Genomic DNA, 16,446 nt, shown 5'->3' with positions numbered 1-16,446 from the left:
GATTAACATGGGCTCAACAAAGGCTAATACTGACACGTCTTCAGCCCATTGTATATTAGGCCCAATGTTTTATCTCGTAAGCCTTCATCTCCTCAATTTGCCACGTCATCACTTGTCTGTCTTCTCTATCTGCAGACAAAATAATGCAAGTTAGTTATGTACTTATGTCACGTAACAAAATTTTTAAATATGATACCAGAAAATTCTCCAAGATAAATACTTGTGTTTCATTTTATAAATTATTTTTCTTACAAGCAAAAAAAGATTGATAAATACATTCTCTAATAATATCATTTCATATACTTATACATATTATTTGGGTACAGAGTATTCAATAAATACAAAACTGCATAAATACTTATTTTAAAGTGTGAAAGTGCATTTGCATAATTCAAACTGATAAAATCCAATTTTCAAAAAAGGTCAACTCTTGATGCCCGAAAGAAAAGGTCAACTGTTAGCTTGGACATACAATATGATTTCTAGCAGGTTGTCTACACAAAATAAAAGAGAGAACCTGAACTAATTTCATGAACTGTCTGATTGGTTGACTTTTTTGGTGGCTTTAAGACCCATACATTTGTAATTATTGCTCAGGATTAATACTATACAATGCGATGGCTGGCGGCTTTAAGAACATGCATATATATATCAAGTCTTATAGATCATCTCCAGCACATCTATCATTTCATCAACTTTTTCAAAACACAAACACCATGTCGCTATCGCGTCTACATTTGTGCTTTGTCTCTATATTCTTACTCTTCGCTGTACACGTCTTAATGATGAACGCTCTTGTTTGTCGTCCTGACCAGATCCAAGCTCTAATGCAATTCAAGAACGAGTTTGAGTCCAACGGTTGCAACCGCAGCGAGTATCTCAACGGAGTCAGGTGCGATAACGCCACTGGTGCAGTCACGAAGCTACAACTCCCAAGTGGTTGCTTTACTGGAATCCTCAAGCCAAATAGTAGCCTCTTTGGATTTAACCATCTTCGTTACCTCAATCTCTCTCACAACAACTTCACTTCTTCTTCGCTTCCTTCCGAGTTCAGCAATCTCAACAAACTAGAGGTTTTGTCTCTTTCCTTTAATGGCTTCATTGGTCAAGTTCCTTCCTCTATTAGTAACCTAATCCATCTTACCCATTTAAACATTTCCCATAACGAGTTCACTGGAAGTTTCACACTTGTGAGGAATCTAACAAAGCTCTCGTTTCTAGACCTTTCTTTTAATAAATTCTCAGGAGCCATACCTTCTGATATACTATTCACTATGCCCTTCTTGACTCATCTTGATTTGAAAAAAAATAGTTTCACTGGAACAATAAAAGTTCCAAACTCTCCTTCTTCATCTAGGCTAGTGTTTTTATCCCTTGGCCAAAACCAATTTAAAGGGCAAATCCTTAAGCCTATCTCAAAGCTCATCAACCTCAGCCATCTTGACGTCTCTTCCGTAAACACAACCTACCCAATTGACTTAAACATCTTCTCTCCACTCAAATCTTTGTTGGTGCTTTATGTCTCTAGAAATAGTTTATTACCATCCAGTCTAAATTCTTCAGATATCTCATTGCACTTAGAAAGCTTGGTCATGCGAGGATGTGGCATTACCGAGTTCCCAACCATCATAAAGACCCTTCAAAACTTGCAGTATATAGACCTTTCCAGCAACAAAATCAAAGGGAAAGTCCCTGAGTGGCTATGGAAGCTTCCTCGTCTTTTCCAAGTGAATCTTGTTAACAACTTTTTCACCGGTTTGGAAGGTTCTTCAGAGGTTTTCGTTAATTCATCAGTGCAGTTACTAGATATTGCATACAACTCCATGGCAGGAGAGTTCCCTATTCCACCAACTAATATCATCTACTTGTCAGCATGGAATAACAGTTTCACAGGGAAGATACCTCTCCAGATTTGCAACAGAAGCTCTCTTGTTGTGTTTGATCTATCCTACAACAAATTCACCGGTCCAATACCTCAGTGTTTGAGTAAATTGCCGATAGTGAATCTCAGGAAGAACAACTTGGAAGGAAGTATACCTGACGAGTTCTATAGCGGCGCTTTGACACAAACCCTTGACGTTGGCTTCAATAGACTAACCGGGAAGCTCCCAAGATCGCTTAGAAACTGCTCATTTTTGAGGTTTCTAAGTGTTGACAACAACAAAATCGAAGACACGTTTCCTTTCTGGCTCAAAGCTCTACCAAACTTGCAAGTCTTCACTCTCCGCTCAAACAGATTCTTTGGCCAGCTCTCTCCTCCTGATCAAGCTCCTCTCGCGTTCCCCGAGCTGCGTATACTCGAACTATCTGATAACAGATTTACAGGGAACTTGTCACCAAGTTACTTTGTTAACTGGAAATCATCATTGTTCAAGACAGATGAGGATGGGCGTATGTACATGGGAGACTATAAGCATGCTTACTTTGGATATGAAGATACTATGGATTTGCAATATAAAGGTCTATTCATGGAGCAAGGGAAGGTCCTTACCTCCTACAGCACTATTGATTTCTCCGGAAACAAACTTGAAGGACAGATTCCAGAGTCCATTGGTCTCTTGAAGGCATTGATTGCGCTCAACTTATCGAACAACGCCTTCACTGGACACATTCCTTTGTCTTTGGCTAATGTTACTGAGCTCGAGTCGCTAGACCTGTCAAGAAACCAACTCTCTGGGACTATTCCTAGGGAACTCGGGAGGCTCTCGTTTTTGTCGTATGTGAGTGTGGCTCATAACCAGCTGAAAGGTGAAATACCACAAGGACCGCAATTTAGTGGGCAAGCTGAATCATCATTTGAAGGGAATGCAGGTCTATGTGGTCTTCCTCTCCCAAAAAGCTGCTTTGCGCCACCAACAGAACAACCTAAGGAAGAAGACGAAGAAGAAGAGGAAGGAGTGCTAAACTGGAAAGCTGTGGTTATAGGGTATGGTCCTGGATTGTTGTTTGGATTAGTAATGTCTCATGTTATTGCTACATACAAGCTAAAGTGGTATTTTAGTTGGTGCGGATAAGCGCAAGTAAATCCATTTAAATTGTTTATGTCTATGAATTCAAAATGCGACAGTCTTAATAATATTCACCAGAATAATGTAGAACCAGAAACTGGTACGTAAATATAGTATGTTGATATCTGATATAAGAATGGGGTTTTAATTGAGATCTCTGTTTTGGCTGCTGAATGCAGATTGTTAAGAAAGTGACTTGTGATGCTAGTTTTTGAGAATCTCCATAGAACTTGTCATCCTTGGAAGTACCGTAAATATATTCTGAGACTGTAGAAAATTTGTCATCCCTAGAGAGTCTATTAGGATCCCTGAGACCCAAAAACTTCAATGTGCATGTATCCATGAGGAGGATACATTGTATTTTTAGAGCATTATGTGAAGGTTTTCTCCAGATATATACAAGCACAGGATATGAGCCATCTCTGATCTCCCAAATTTCTTTCGTAAAGACAACAGTTGAAAAGAACATAGCAGTAAATTTAGCAAAAAAAAAAGAACATAGCAGTATATTTCATCAAAAAAAAAAAAACATAGCAGTATACTTTCTAAACAAACCTTACGTAACTTAACAAACTCATAAACGTGATATTTCATCATCCTGCGAAACGAAACTCCAATCTAAGATGAAGGCCCACTTATATTTTGGTTGTCATCATCAGATTAATAACGTATTATTTGATCCCATGTGCGTATGCTGATTTGTCTGGTACCTAATTAAGTTTGTGTGAACGTACTACTGGTGATTCAACGCTCTTTAACTCCAAAGTCAAAAGTCAAAAGTCAAATGTTAAATGTTAGGTGAACATTCAACTTATTTATGTCTAGACAAGAGTCATAGAGATGTCCACGTGGGATTTACTTCATCAACCTTGTGACTCCTAGGCATACCACATGCATTTAGACCCACACATTTATTAGTACGAATTGTTTTCATTTATCTGTTCTGTTGAACCAATATAAAAGAAGCCTACCTTTTACATGTCTTTTTGGTTTAAATCATTTTCTCAAAACTCTTTCAATCACCATTACGATGCCACGATCGTGTTTGCGTTTACGTTTTCTCTCTTTACTCTTGTTCACTTCAAGCTTCTTGACGATGATCCATGCTCTTACTTGTCGTCCCGACCAGATCCAAGCTCTAATGAAATTCAAGAACGAGTTTGAATCCCCCGGTTGCGACCGCAGTGACTATCTAAACGGAGTGCAGTGCGATAACGCCACTGGTGCGGTCACGAAGCTACAGCTACCAAGTGGTTGCTTCACTGGGATTCTTAAACACAACAGTAGCCTCTTTGAGTTGCGTCACCTTCGTTACCTTAATCTCTCTCACAGTAACTTCACATCCTCTTCACTCCCTTCTGAGTTCAGCAATCTCAACAGATTAGAGGTTCTATCTCTTGCCTCTAGTAGCTTCACTGGTCAAGTCCCTTCCTCATTTAGTAAGTTAATATCTCTTACCCATCTAAACCTTTCACACAACGGGCTCACTGGTAGCTTCCCACTTGTGAGAACTCTCACCAACCTCTCGGTTTTAGACCTTTCTGATAATCAATTCTCAGGAGCCATACCTTCTGATTTACTTCTCACTTTGCCCTTCTTGTCTCATCTTAGTTTGAGAAAGAATCATCTCAATGGTTATATAGAAGTTCCCAACTCTTCTTCTCCTTCATCTAGGCTAGTGTACTTGTCCCTTGGGGAAAACCAATTTGAAGGAAATATCCTAAAGCCTATCTCCAATCTCATCAACCTAGAGTACCTCGAGCTTTCTTCCCTAAACATCAGCTATCCAATTGACTTAAACATCTTCTCCTCTCTCAAAGCTTTGTTGATCCTTCATATTTCTAAAAATAGGTTGTTACCTTTAACTTCAGATTCCGACATCCCATTGAGTTTAGAGAGTTTGGCTTTGTCAGGATGTGGCATTATTGAGTTCCCAAACATGTTAAAAACCCTCAAAAACTTGCATCATATAGACATCTCCAACAATAGAATCAAAGGGAAAGTGCCTGAGTGGCTCTGGAAGTTTCCTCGTCTCAGCATAGTGAATCTTGTTAACAACTCTTTCACCGGGTTAGAAGGTTCTTCAGAAGTTTTACTAAACTCATCAGTGCAGTTACTAGATATTGCATATAACTCCATTACAGGAGACTTTCCTACTCCACCACTTAATATCATCTACCTCTCAGCATGGAACAATAGTTTCACAGGGAACATACCACTTCAAGTTTGCGAAAGAAGCTCTCTCAGAGTTCTTGATCTATCCTACAACAACTTCACCGGTCCAATACCTCAATGTTTGAGTAACTTAAAGATAGTGAATCTAAGGAAAAACAACTTGGAAGGAAGCATACCTGATGAGTTCTATACCGGCTCTTTGACACAAACACTTGACGTTGGCTTCAATAGATTAACAGGGAAGCTTCCAAGATCGCTTTTGAACTGCTCCTTTCTGAAGTTTCTGAGTGTTGACAACAATAGTATCGAAGACAAGTTTCCTTTCTGGCTTAAAGCTTTACCAAATTTGAAAGTCTTCACTCTCCGCTCAAACAGATTCTTTGGCCAGCTCTCTCCTCCCAATCAAGGTCCTCTTGCATTTCCCGAGCTGCGTATACTTGAACTATCTGATAACAGCTTCACCGGAAGCTTACCATCAAGTTTCTTTGTTAACTGGAAAGCATCATCACTCAAGAGGAATGAAGATGGGAGAATCTATATGGGAGACTACAAGAATGCTTATTATAGCTATGTGGATACTTTGGATTTGCAATACAAAGGTCTATTCATGGAGCAGGGGAATGTTCTTACTTCTTACAGCACCATTGATTTCTCCGGAAACAAACTTGAAGGACAGATTCCTGAATCCATTGGTCTTTTGAAGGCGTTGATTGCGCTCAACTTATCGAACAACGCCTTCACGGGTCATATTCCTCTGTCTTTGGCAAATGTTTCGGAGCTCGAGTCACTGGACCTTTCAAGAAATCAGTTATCAGGGAGTATTCCTAGAGAACTCGGGAGCCTATCGTTCTTGGCGTACGTAAGTGTGGCTCATAACCAGCTTAAAGGTGAAATACCACAAGGACCACAGATCAGTGGGCAAGCTGAATCATCATTTGAAGGGAATGATGGTTTGTGTGGTCTTCCTCTACAAGGAAGTTGCTTTGAGCCACCAACAAAACAGCCTAAGGAGGAAGAAGAAGAGGAAGGAGTGTTGAACTGGAAAGCAGTGGTTATAGCGTATGGTCCTGGATTGTTGTTTGGATTGTTAATAGGTCATGTTATTGCCTCATACAAGCCAAAGTGGTATGTTGAGATCGTTGGTCCGGATAAGCACAAGAAAGTAGATTCAGTTAGCTTGTGTATGTCTCTGGATTCAAGATGTGACAGTTTTAGCAATAAGAATAGTGTAGAAAGTAATATGTAAATATATAGTATGTTGGTGATTTTGTTAGGGATGTAAAAAAGAGGTCTTACTAGTTTTTGTAACCTCTCGGTCCGCTGATGATGTTCTGTAAAGGTCTGTTATATACTGTTTGTATGGTTTTTAAAATAACTTGAGCTAAGTTCTTACAGAAGGCGTCCTATTTTAGCTTTGTTTTTAAGAAAATAGATCAAGTGAAAGTAAGAGTCAAAGACTGTAAGATTATAAGACTATAACCTCAGACTAGATAATATATAAGTCTAAATGTTACAACTAAGCACTGATTTGAATCAGTTCAGCGATCTTACATGATAATAATCGGACTTACTAAACATAGTAATCTGCTCCACAATTTGGAACTGATATTCTCAAGTATTATCTTTCGATTATAACTGAAACCAGTCTTCACAATTCAAACTCTAGTCTCATGAAACAAACATACAAACAAACGTTCAGTTGAGAGACTGAGAAATTACTAATTTATTCACAACTCAAACATTCCTTACTATTCTGTGTCAGGATTAACAACCAACGTTGTCAGTTAGTCAGTAGTTATAGATATCGCTATTTATCTGGCTATGCGTTGATAACTTGATGTGTATCACTATGGCTTTCATGTCTGGCTGAACAGAGAAGCAGAATTGCCAATTGTTGGACCATAGAAGAATGTGTAAATTTGGAAAAAGACAAGAAACAATGAAATCTTTCTCGAGCATTGACTTATTGTCTATGTCTCTCAGTTACAACTAAAAACAAGTTTACATTTCAATCTTCAATTGCGTCATGTATTCGCATAAAAGAATACACTTCAACTTGAACAACACACAGAGAGATTGCAAAAAAATATGCCTTATATATTTACAACTCACAACATTTTACTTTCTGAGTGATCTATCGAAGAATAATAACAATCAACGACTTGAAGTCGACTAGTTTCTTGTCAAAGGCATTGCTTCGTACAAGCCAGAGTGTCTTGTCAAGTTCCCTTATGTTCTGTTTATTTTCCATACATTTATTAATGTTCATACACATCTCTGTTTTATTCTCCCCCAACTTATGGAGGAATCAAATCTAAAAATACATTCAATCATCTCAAAAATTATCATTTGACTTTTAAGTCAGATAAAAATCAGAACTTTCTCATGCACTGATTTACAACTGAAAAAAATCCAATTTCAATTAATACGCATAAACAGATAACAACACAAACATTGGTTGTGAAAGCAAATTCTTTACGGTTAGCTTTAGAGCAATTGAAATATAAAGTGGTAAATTTACCAAGAATAATAAAACAACCGACATTGTTGTCAAAATTACAAAGCCTACTGAGTTTTTAGAGGGCATCTTAGTGTTGTTGATCTCTGATGCTCTGACTCCAATGTTGTAAAAGAGCCGATGCAGAATTGCAGATTTTACGATCTTTGTGCCTTGTGAGATGACCAAGCCTCTCCGTGATCCTCCTCGTTTCAGGAGCTGTTGCGCTGATTGGCATAGTGATGAGCAAAGAGAGAGTATCCACACAGATAGATGTCTCTGCTTTGGCGGCAAGAAGTCCCTTCGTGTTGGCCACGTCAGCTGATTTCTTGGCTTTTTCGAACAGCTCCAACGTATCCTTATCGTTCTTCTTCACCGCTGGAAAAGCTTTAGGGTTTCCACAAACTTCCGGAATCGGCTGCTTCTTCTTCGTCACCTCTAGAGGCTTTGTTGAAACAGGCTTGCAAGGCTTCTTCACTTGTTTCTTAATCACGGCTTTAGGGTTTTGAGAAAGTCTCATTGGTGGAGCCGATTGCTTCTTCGCCTGGACAGGCCTCGCTTCAGCCCCAGCCTTCTGTGTTGCAGTCGCAATTTTCTTCATCGTTTTCATCATGGTGTTGTTTCTTTCCTTTGTTGATTTGTGGAAGAGATTGAATTTGGAAAAAAAAAAAGACAAGTGTAGCTTAGGGTTTCACTCTCGAAGTCAAGTATGGAAATAGAGATAGAGAGATAGAATAGTGTGAATCATATTATATAGAGCGTCTAGAAACGAAAAAAGGAAAACATGAATTTAACTTGCATCCCAAGTGTCCATTATCATACAGAATTTCCTTTTTTCTTTGATGGTGGGTGAATGCGTCAGATCAAATTTCAACGTTAAAAATTTACTTTTATTATATATTGGGGTTATATCTCATGATTTAATACTTCCGGGGATCAATTTAGCATTTATCAGAACATATTATATATTGGGGTTATATATTTGCATCCGGAGTTTTTTTTTGTAATTTTGTCTCTATAAATCTATAAAAATCGCATTTTCTAGAACACAAACTCTAAACCTTTTGAATCTAAAATCAGTAATTAGTCATTTGGTCAAACCAATGGACTAAAGACGTTTTACCAACATGTGTCGTCTGACTCAAATATATTGTCGTCTGTGCAAACAAAATCATAACCTATGTTTTTTTTGGGTGCAAATGTTAAGAAATCATAACGTACGTTGAAACATAGCTCAAAAACAGAGTTGCATAACCAAAAAAACAGAGCCTTGATTATGAGATACTGCAAGTTGCAACCCATCGTTGAAGAAGTTCATGTAGATAAGGATTGGCGAGGTGGTTGAGTAGGCTATCTTGTTGCGGATGAGCTTATCAATATTCCAAACGAAGTTAACGATCCGAATTATAATCAAAGATGAAATTCCACCAAAAGACTATTTAACACAACTTAGAATCTTCTTTACATAACAAACACAAATATATTAAGGCATGAAAAATACATGCATTACAACTTTGATTACATATATATTACTAAGATTTACTTCACTAAACATAACTTAATGAATCCCTAGCGCCTGCATTTGTCTAACCATCAATATAGACGAATCATACATCTGCTTGCGGCTCACGTCACCTTCCTTTCCTCCTTCCTCTTTAAAAAACCTCTCACTTCCATCCAATGTACACACCACTTGGCTAATGCTAGGTCTTAGCTTTGGGTCGGTTCTTGTGCAAACCAATCCTAACCTCAATACCCTCGCCATCTCTCCCCTCTCGTACTCATCATCTAGATGCACATCTGCGATCTCCTCCAATGGTTTTTTCTTGTTACCAACTAAGTCACGGATTCTCAACACCAAAAGAGCGTCTTCCTTCTTCCTCGTATAGTCCACCGCGGGCTGGCCCGTAACCATCTCGAGTATCACCATGCCGAAGCTGTACACATCAGCTGCTGTCGTTGCTTCTCCGGACTCCATGTATTCTGGTGCCATATAACCAAAAATCCCTTGCGCTGAGCCCTTCTTCTTGGCAGCTTGATGTGCCTGATCATTCCTAGATAAAAACTCGGCCAGCGCGAATCCGCATAGCCGCGGATTCATGTCTCGGTCGAGAAAGATTGTAGAAGAAGTTATGTTCCGGTGAACAACTTGCTCATCCCATTCCTCGTGGAGGTAACGTACGGCGCACGCAAGCGATTTAATCACGTTGTACCGGGTTTTCCATCGCAAAACCGTGGTCCCCTGGCTATGGAAAAGAAGATGGCTTAGCTTCCGGTTCGCCGAATAATCATACACAACAAGCATTTCGCCGTGTTCCGTGCACCACCCGCGGAGCATGACAAGGTGACGGTGACGTAGCCGGCCTAGGTTGAGCAGCTCGGTGGAGAACCGTGTAACTAGCGCGGGACATTTCGTCATACCGAGACGTTTCACCACAATTTGCTGATCCCGGTTTAGTAAACCGTAATAAGCCGTACCGAAATCAACCTCAGCTACACGACGCGCGTCTGAGAAGTTGTCAGTAGCTAAAACAATGTCGTTGTATGAGATCTCCCTTGGCGTGTCCAACACGAAAGACTTTGATGACATCACCCGACGGCTGTTGTTAGTAAAATACCGATTCTCTCCCGTCTCTGCCGTCTGGTAAATAGAATCCTCGAGGGCAGTAACGTAATTTGACGACGGTGTTGCCTCCGAAGACGCGTTTAAACTTGTCGTTGAAGTTGTAGGAATCGTTGTCGTCGCGGTGGTCGTCGTTGTCCCCGACGTTGAGGATGATTTTAAAGAAGATAAAGGAATGTAAAGAGGGTGGCTTTTGAAGGAAGGTAACGCCGGTAAGTTGCCGGAGAATTCGCCGGAAAGTGCTCCGATCACCCATTTCATGCTGGGACGAAGATGCGGGTTGTTCAAGGAGCAGAGAAGAGCGAGATGGATCATCCTCTTCATGTCGGAGACGACGTAAGAGCCTTTCGGAAGCCGAGAATCGCCGGCGGCGAGTAGCTTCCGATCATCGGATAGCCTCCGAACCCAGTCGAGCAAAACGATCTTATCCTCCGAGAACGAGAGGTCGACGGCGCGTCTCCCGGAGACGACTTCTAGCAACACGACGCCGAAGCTGAACACGTCTGTTTTAGCGGTGGCGACGGTTTTCTTCCTGAAGCTCTCCGGCGGTAAGTACCCGATTGTCCCGCCGATTCGCGTCGAGTCAGCGACTCGGAACTGGTGGTTTCTAAAGGAGGAAACCGAGTCGTAACTCGTATCGAACTCGGGCTCTTCAACAGCGTGTTCTAGCCACCGAGCCAAGCCGAAATCGCCGAGCCGAGCGTTGAACTCGGAGTCCAGCATCACGTTGCTCGTCTTCACGTCTCGGTGAATGATCTGCGTCTCTAACTGCTCGTGGAGGTAGAACAAAGCCGCGGCGAGTCCTTTTACGATTTTACCCCTCCGGTCCCAATCCAACGGTTTAAATTTAGAGTTCATCTCCGGGCTACGGAAAAGCACCCGGTCTAAGCTCCGGTTAGGCATGTAGTCGTAAACCAAAAGCAATTCGCCGTCGTTTAAACACCACCCTCTTAATTTCACGAGATTCCGGTGCCGGAGCTGAGCTACGGCGACAAGCTCCGCCGCGAACGTTTTCTCGAACTGCTCTCCTTTTTTCTCCGCCAAGCATTTGACAGCCACGGTGGTTCCGTCGCTAGGTAGCACCGCCTTGTAAACACGGCCGAACCCGCCGCTTCCGAGGATCAACTCGTCGCTGAAACCATTAGAGCCGATGTAGAGCTCGGAGTATCCGAAGATTCTCGGGTTCTCGGCGCCGATCTTGCCGGAGAGCTGAACACCTTCCATGTCAGTGAAGGGTTTATCGTTGATCTCCAGAAAGTTGGAATCTTTATCTCTCTCGCTGATACAAAGATTCAAGCTTTTCACCAACTTGGAGCTGTGTAACCGCCGGAATAAATCTCCGACCAAACTCACGACTTGACGTCCACAGTCACGACTCTTCTTCTCCTCTTCCTTGGTCTCCTCAACCATGGCCGGAGACTCTACGGAGGGCTTTAACTCGCCGGATTCCGCCGGTAATACGAAACAGAGACGGTCCACTGACATTGGCGCCATGTGTACGTGTAACAATATCAAATGTGAATGAGTTTATGATATGATGTGCTTTATAACATAAGGGATATGTGGCGATCTATTAGATTTCTTTTGACCGACCAAAATTTAATGATGGATTTTTGCCAGCAAGACTGATGATATATAGGTGTGTTGTAGAAAATTTAATTTAATGTTTCAAAAAGGTTAGTATTATTATTTTGAATATTGGTGGCATTAATTTCAACAAGATTAGGTTAGCGTGGTTTGAAATTAGCAAAACCATATATCGGGTTTGGTCATTTAAGCTGACGTGTCATGGCAATGTATTCACCATTTCTTTCGTATAAAGTTCCTTTGTTTTAATTTGTAGGTCTTGTTGAGTTTTTTTAGTGAGAAAATAAAATTCATTGTTTTTGCGAAAATGATTTATTTATAAATACAGAAATAAACTTTAAATTTATTTACGTATGGGAAAAATACGACCGAAGAAGACTTCTTCAAACTTTTAAGCGTGTCGTCGAGAAGAATATTGACCGTCTAAATTTGTCTTCTTATATATGTTTCTTTTATTTTCTTTCCTAATATAAATTCTACATAAACTTTTTTTCTTTATTGTTCAAGGACGTGTAATGAGTTTGTACGCGCTAGCTTTAGCAAAAAAAAAATAGTTACGCGCCAGTTTCTTAGGTTGGAATTTTAATTTTTCCAAAATTTTATAGTATATGCTTTACTTCACCTTAAAATAAGAAGTAAGAAGTGTTCAAAAAAAAAGTAAGAAGAAAAATCTTGGTGCAGCCCATCATAACTGGAGGAAATATTAACATGAAAAACCAAGGACAACAAATAGAGATGTTTCTTATTGTATGAGTCGAGTACCAAGGCAATGAGATACAGTGAGCTTTTGTGGAGTACTAAATACTTTTGAGGTCTGCCAATTAAAAAATGTCACAACACCATTCAACTAGTAGAGAATTCGTTCTCCTCGAAAATAATGCTACACTTGAATTCATTTTTCTAACTATCATCACCTTTGATCCATAATTTTTCTTAACCTGAGACTGACTTTTGATAGTATTTGCGGGGGATCCAACTATTATCACATTTGAGTGTTGTAAGCTGTGTTATAGTAGTTAATTTCATTCATGTAGTTCTTGCGATCGGTTCACTAGTTTTCATTTTGGATATGATGAAGATTTTCTGGTGGTTTAGTTTGGCACTGAGCCTTTCAGACCGATCTTGGTTGAGAAGACTTTAGATTTTATTATATTTTTGCACATGTAAACGGATATGAATGGTCTCTTTAGCAAAAGAAAAACACGGACATGAACGGTCTAGGAAAAAAAAAATATATATATATATACTTTTTGGGTTTCTAGAAACTAATTGTTCTTGCCCAAAAAAAAAATCTAATTGTTCTTGTGAATAATTTTTATATGTATAGAAGTCCAGACTGTCTGGTATCTATTTATGTGAATTTGATGCAAAAAAAGAACTATGAATTAGATTCAAAAAGACTAATAATACTCATTTGTCAAAAAACATTTTAGTAGCATTTTCAAGCCTGACTTTTTTAGTCATCACATCTCCATTAGAGCCAGTAATTTTATCATTCACTGCGTTGTTTGTCGTTGATTACAAGTTTTAAGTTTTCAGTGATATGATATATACCTTGACATAAAACTGAAAATAACGATAATTTCTTTGTTTTTTACTTTCTAGATATCTCTGAGGCTAGACTATTTTCTTGGTGAAAATAACTTTTAAAGTTTCAACGATAATTTTCTTAACTCTACCATATGTGATGTATGCAGTTTTTCTTCTAGAAATCAAGTAAACCAGAATAATTTTTTTTGTAACCCGGGAAATCTCTATGTAGACTTATCTGAACATGTAACACCTCCAAATTTTGTTATCACTTAATACTAAATCAATTTGCTGCATCTTATTGTAACGATGATAAATAATATAAGTAACGATCAACCAAAGGAAAAAAATAGATGTACGCAAACTTTGAGTGGAGGAAAGTGGGAGACAAAACATGAATAAGGTGTTGATATAAAATAGACATTTGAGACTATATAAAAGCAAGATTAAACATGATTATCAATTTGATTAAACCCCAACAGTGAAATGAATAACCAATCCAATCAGCCACACGATTTAAGTTTCATCCATTTTCTGAATTTATAACGTCAAAACACATGTGATTCTCTCCCAATCACTTGTGTCGAGTTCTTGTCTCTTAAATGATCAACAATTCATGAAAATGAAAAGACCCCAAATTAACTTTATTTTTACTTCTTTGGAAACAAAGACCGCGTTACTATCCACATTCAACTACTTTTGTCCTTAGCCACATTCTAATGATACTACGATAGTAAAAGCTAGGGGTGGACGTTCGGATACCCGTTCGGGTTCGGATCGGGTATTTCGGGTTTTCGGGTATTTCGGTATAGAGGTGTAGGACCCGTTCGGGTATTTCTATACTTCGGGTCGGGTTCGGGTATTTTTAGTTCGGTTTCGGTTATTTCGGATCGGGTTCGGATATTTAGATTTTGAAAAAATTTTAAATTTTTCATTTTTTAAATTTCTTGTATTTAAGAATATAAATTTTACTTAACTTTTTTTTTATTTTTAATAGATTAAATGGTTAATAGATTTGGACATAACATTTTAAAACTAAAAATGCATTAATTTAGTTATTGTTTTAAAATTTTGGATCTAACTTTTTGTTAATTTTTGAAATAAAAAAAACTTGACATGCTTTTTAAGTGAGTACGAAATCATTTTTTCCATAATTGCATGTATATCATATGAACTTAAAGTATGTGTAGTATTAATATAAATATTTTATATAAAATAAGAGATGTAAACTAGAAATATAAGGTTAATTATACATATGTTCGGTTATCTTCGGATATCCATTCGGGTTCGGATATTATCCATTCGGGTTCGGGTATCCAATCTCTCCTAATTCAATACCCGTTCGGGTATTTTGCTACTTCGGTTTGGATTTCGGTTCGGGTTTTTCGGATCGGGTTCGGGTGTCACTTCGGATATCGGGTAAAGTGCCCACCCCTAGTAAAAGCATCTCCAACCCATTGCTATTTTCACATCTATAATAGCATTTAGAGGTGAAATTGCTCCAACCCACCTCTATTTCTTCCTCTATAATAGAGATCTCTATTTTTTTCTTCTATTTATAGAGGAAGAAATAGCATTCCTCTATTTTTTATTCTATATTTTAAAGATTGTTATTTTAGGGGAATACATTGAAACATATCTCACTTCTATTATAGAGTTTTCCTATTTTAGAGGTGAAAATAGCAAAATACATTGGAGATGGTCTAAGTTCTGTTAGAAATCTTAATGTTAAATCATGGGGGTACGCAATTTCTATCTTAGTAAAATAGTTAATATGCTTGCTAATATTACATTGCACAGTTGAGTTTGGCATTATTTGGTATAAATAAAAATAAAAAAGTCCTAGATTTTATGAAATTTTGAAAGTGGAGTTTACACTTTTATCTTTGAATATTGGACACCATTGATAAACATCCGCATCAAAAGTTAATTGATACTTTCACCTTCAATAATTTTAAGTTGGTTAGTATTTGACATCTTGTAACAATTAAAACATAATATTATAATTATACTGACATTTTTTTTCCAGAAACGTTTCCCGTAAAAGAAAATGAAAGCTTTGGGTCGGCGCAACAAATGGCGCGAGTATATTTTTATTTTCTTGCAGTTATTGTTGGTTTTTGTAACTGGAGAAGTCAATATTAGAACAGTTGGAATTTGAAAAACTTTAAAAGGATTGAGAAGAGGACATAATGCCACCATAAATGCAACAAGATAAGGGAGACACATCAAAGGAGCTTATAAAGATAAGATGTCATTTATACCGTCTTCACGAGATAAATAATTGAGTTAAACTATATATAAAAAATGGAGAAAAGTTTTACTTTGTTAAACATCGAGCTAGTTTATATTTAGAACCATAAACTGAAAAAGATAAACATAAAATATATTGAAGTTTAACATAGTATACAGTTTGTTTTTAAATGTGGAACCTATAGCTTCTTTTGTTTTTATCTATTTTAATAATTCTACTAGCTAGGAGAGGTTGGGTTATGTCGTTGGCCTACCTCTTTTTCACTATTTTTTGTTGGCTTTCATTAATTATTCAAAACCAATGAGAAGATTATGGTTTTAGAATCTCTTAGTGTAATTGTTGCAACTACTACTCACTCATGATTTGATCATAGTAGCTAATAAGTATGACCTTTTGCTTCTGCCATTATTTCAACTATAATTTATTTTAAGAAGTCTAGATGTATATATTGACAAATATGGTTTCATCCATTTCTTTACAGTCCCTATTTTGACACATGATTGATTATTCACTTGTGCTCGCAAACGTTGAAAGTATACAATCTTACGAGGTTTAATAGAATCACAATTGTTTAAGTTTAATCCAAGTATGTTGAAAGCAATTCAGTCTATAAAAACACAGAGAATAACGTACGTGGTATTTCTCATGAAAACATTCTTAAGTGCACCGCCGTACCCTTGTTACAAAAAGCATTCCTAAGCGAAGTTTTCTTCCATCACAAGAAATCAATACTCATGAAATTTAGGTGAAACTAAGGAAACAGACATTTGTG

General features: G+C 38.1%; 4 protein-coding genes across 4 annotated transcripts; 2 read left to right on the top strand and 2 right to left on the bottom strand.

The window, feature by feature from the left end:
• Positions 1–229: 229 nt before the first annotated feature.
• On the top strand, positions 230–3,512 carry LOC103857449 (receptor like protein 26-like). Its single transcript, XM_018657169.2, has one exon. It carries the CDS (start codon positions 618–620, stop codon positions 3,012–3,014), a length of 2,397 nt encoding a protein of 798 aa, XP_018512685.2. The 5' UTR covers positions 230–617; the 3' UTR covers positions 3,015–3,512.
• A 395-nt stretch (positions 3,513–3,907) lies between these two features.
• LOC103857448 (receptor like protein 26-like) lies at positions 3,908–6,594 on the top strand. Its single transcript, XM_009134635.3, has one exon. The coding sequence runs from the start codon at positions 4,039–4,041 to the stop codon at positions 6,427–6,429; it is 2,391 nt and encodes a 796-aa protein (XP_009132883.2). The 5' UTR covers positions 3,908–4,038; the 3' UTR covers positions 6,430–6,594.
• A 1,168-nt stretch (positions 6,595–7,762) lies between these two features.
• LOC103857689 (transcription elongation factor TFIIS) lies at positions 7,763–8,939 on the bottom strand. The gene has a single exon (XM_009134912.3). The coding sequence runs from the start codon at positions 8,291–8,293 to the stop codon at positions 7,772–7,774; it is 522 nt and encodes a 173-aa protein (XP_009133160.2). The 5' UTR covers positions 8,294–8,939; the 3' UTR covers positions 7,763–7,771.
• Positions 8,940–9,084: 145 nt separating this feature from the next.
• Positions 9,085–12,858, bottom strand: LOC103857447 (receptor like protein kinase S.2). Its single transcript, XM_009134634.3, has one exon. The coding sequence runs from the start codon at positions 11,795–11,797 to the stop codon at positions 9,239–9,241; it is 2,559 nt and encodes an 852-aa protein (XP_009132882.1). The 5' UTR covers positions 11,798–12,858; the 3' UTR covers positions 9,085–9,238.
• Positions 12,859–16,446: the final 3,588 nt, after the last annotated feature.

This window comes from Brassica rapa, chromosome A03 (genome assembly GCF_000309985.2).
Source record: "Brassica rapa cultivar Chiifu-401-42 chromosome A03, CAAS_Brap_v3.01, whole genome shotgun sequence".
Classification (NCBI taxonomy): Eukaryota; Viridiplantae; Streptophyta; class Magnoliopsida; order Brassicales; family Brassicaceae; genus Brassica; species Brassica rapa.
Note: the sequence above shows the minus strand (reverse complement) of the source record. Positions and strands in the feature narration are given on the sequence as shown.

Excerpts from the sequence above, each read along its gene's own strand:
- LOC103857449 (XM_018657169.2), top strand. The coding sequence starts at position 618 with ATGGCTGGCGGCTTTAAGAACATGCATATATATATCAAGTCTTATAGA.
- LOC103857448 (XM_009134635.3), top strand. The coding sequence starts at position 4,039 with ATGCCACGATCGTGTTTGCGTTTACGTTTTCTCTCTTTACTCTTGTTC.
- LOC103857689 (XM_009134912.3), bottom strand. The coding sequence starts at position 8,293 with ATGATGAAAACGATGAAGAAAATTGCGACTGCAACACAGAAGGCTGGG.
- LOC103857447 (XM_009134634.3), bottom strand. The coding sequence starts at position 11,797 with ATGGCGCCAATGTCAGTGGACCGTCTCTGTTTCGTATTACCGGCGGAA.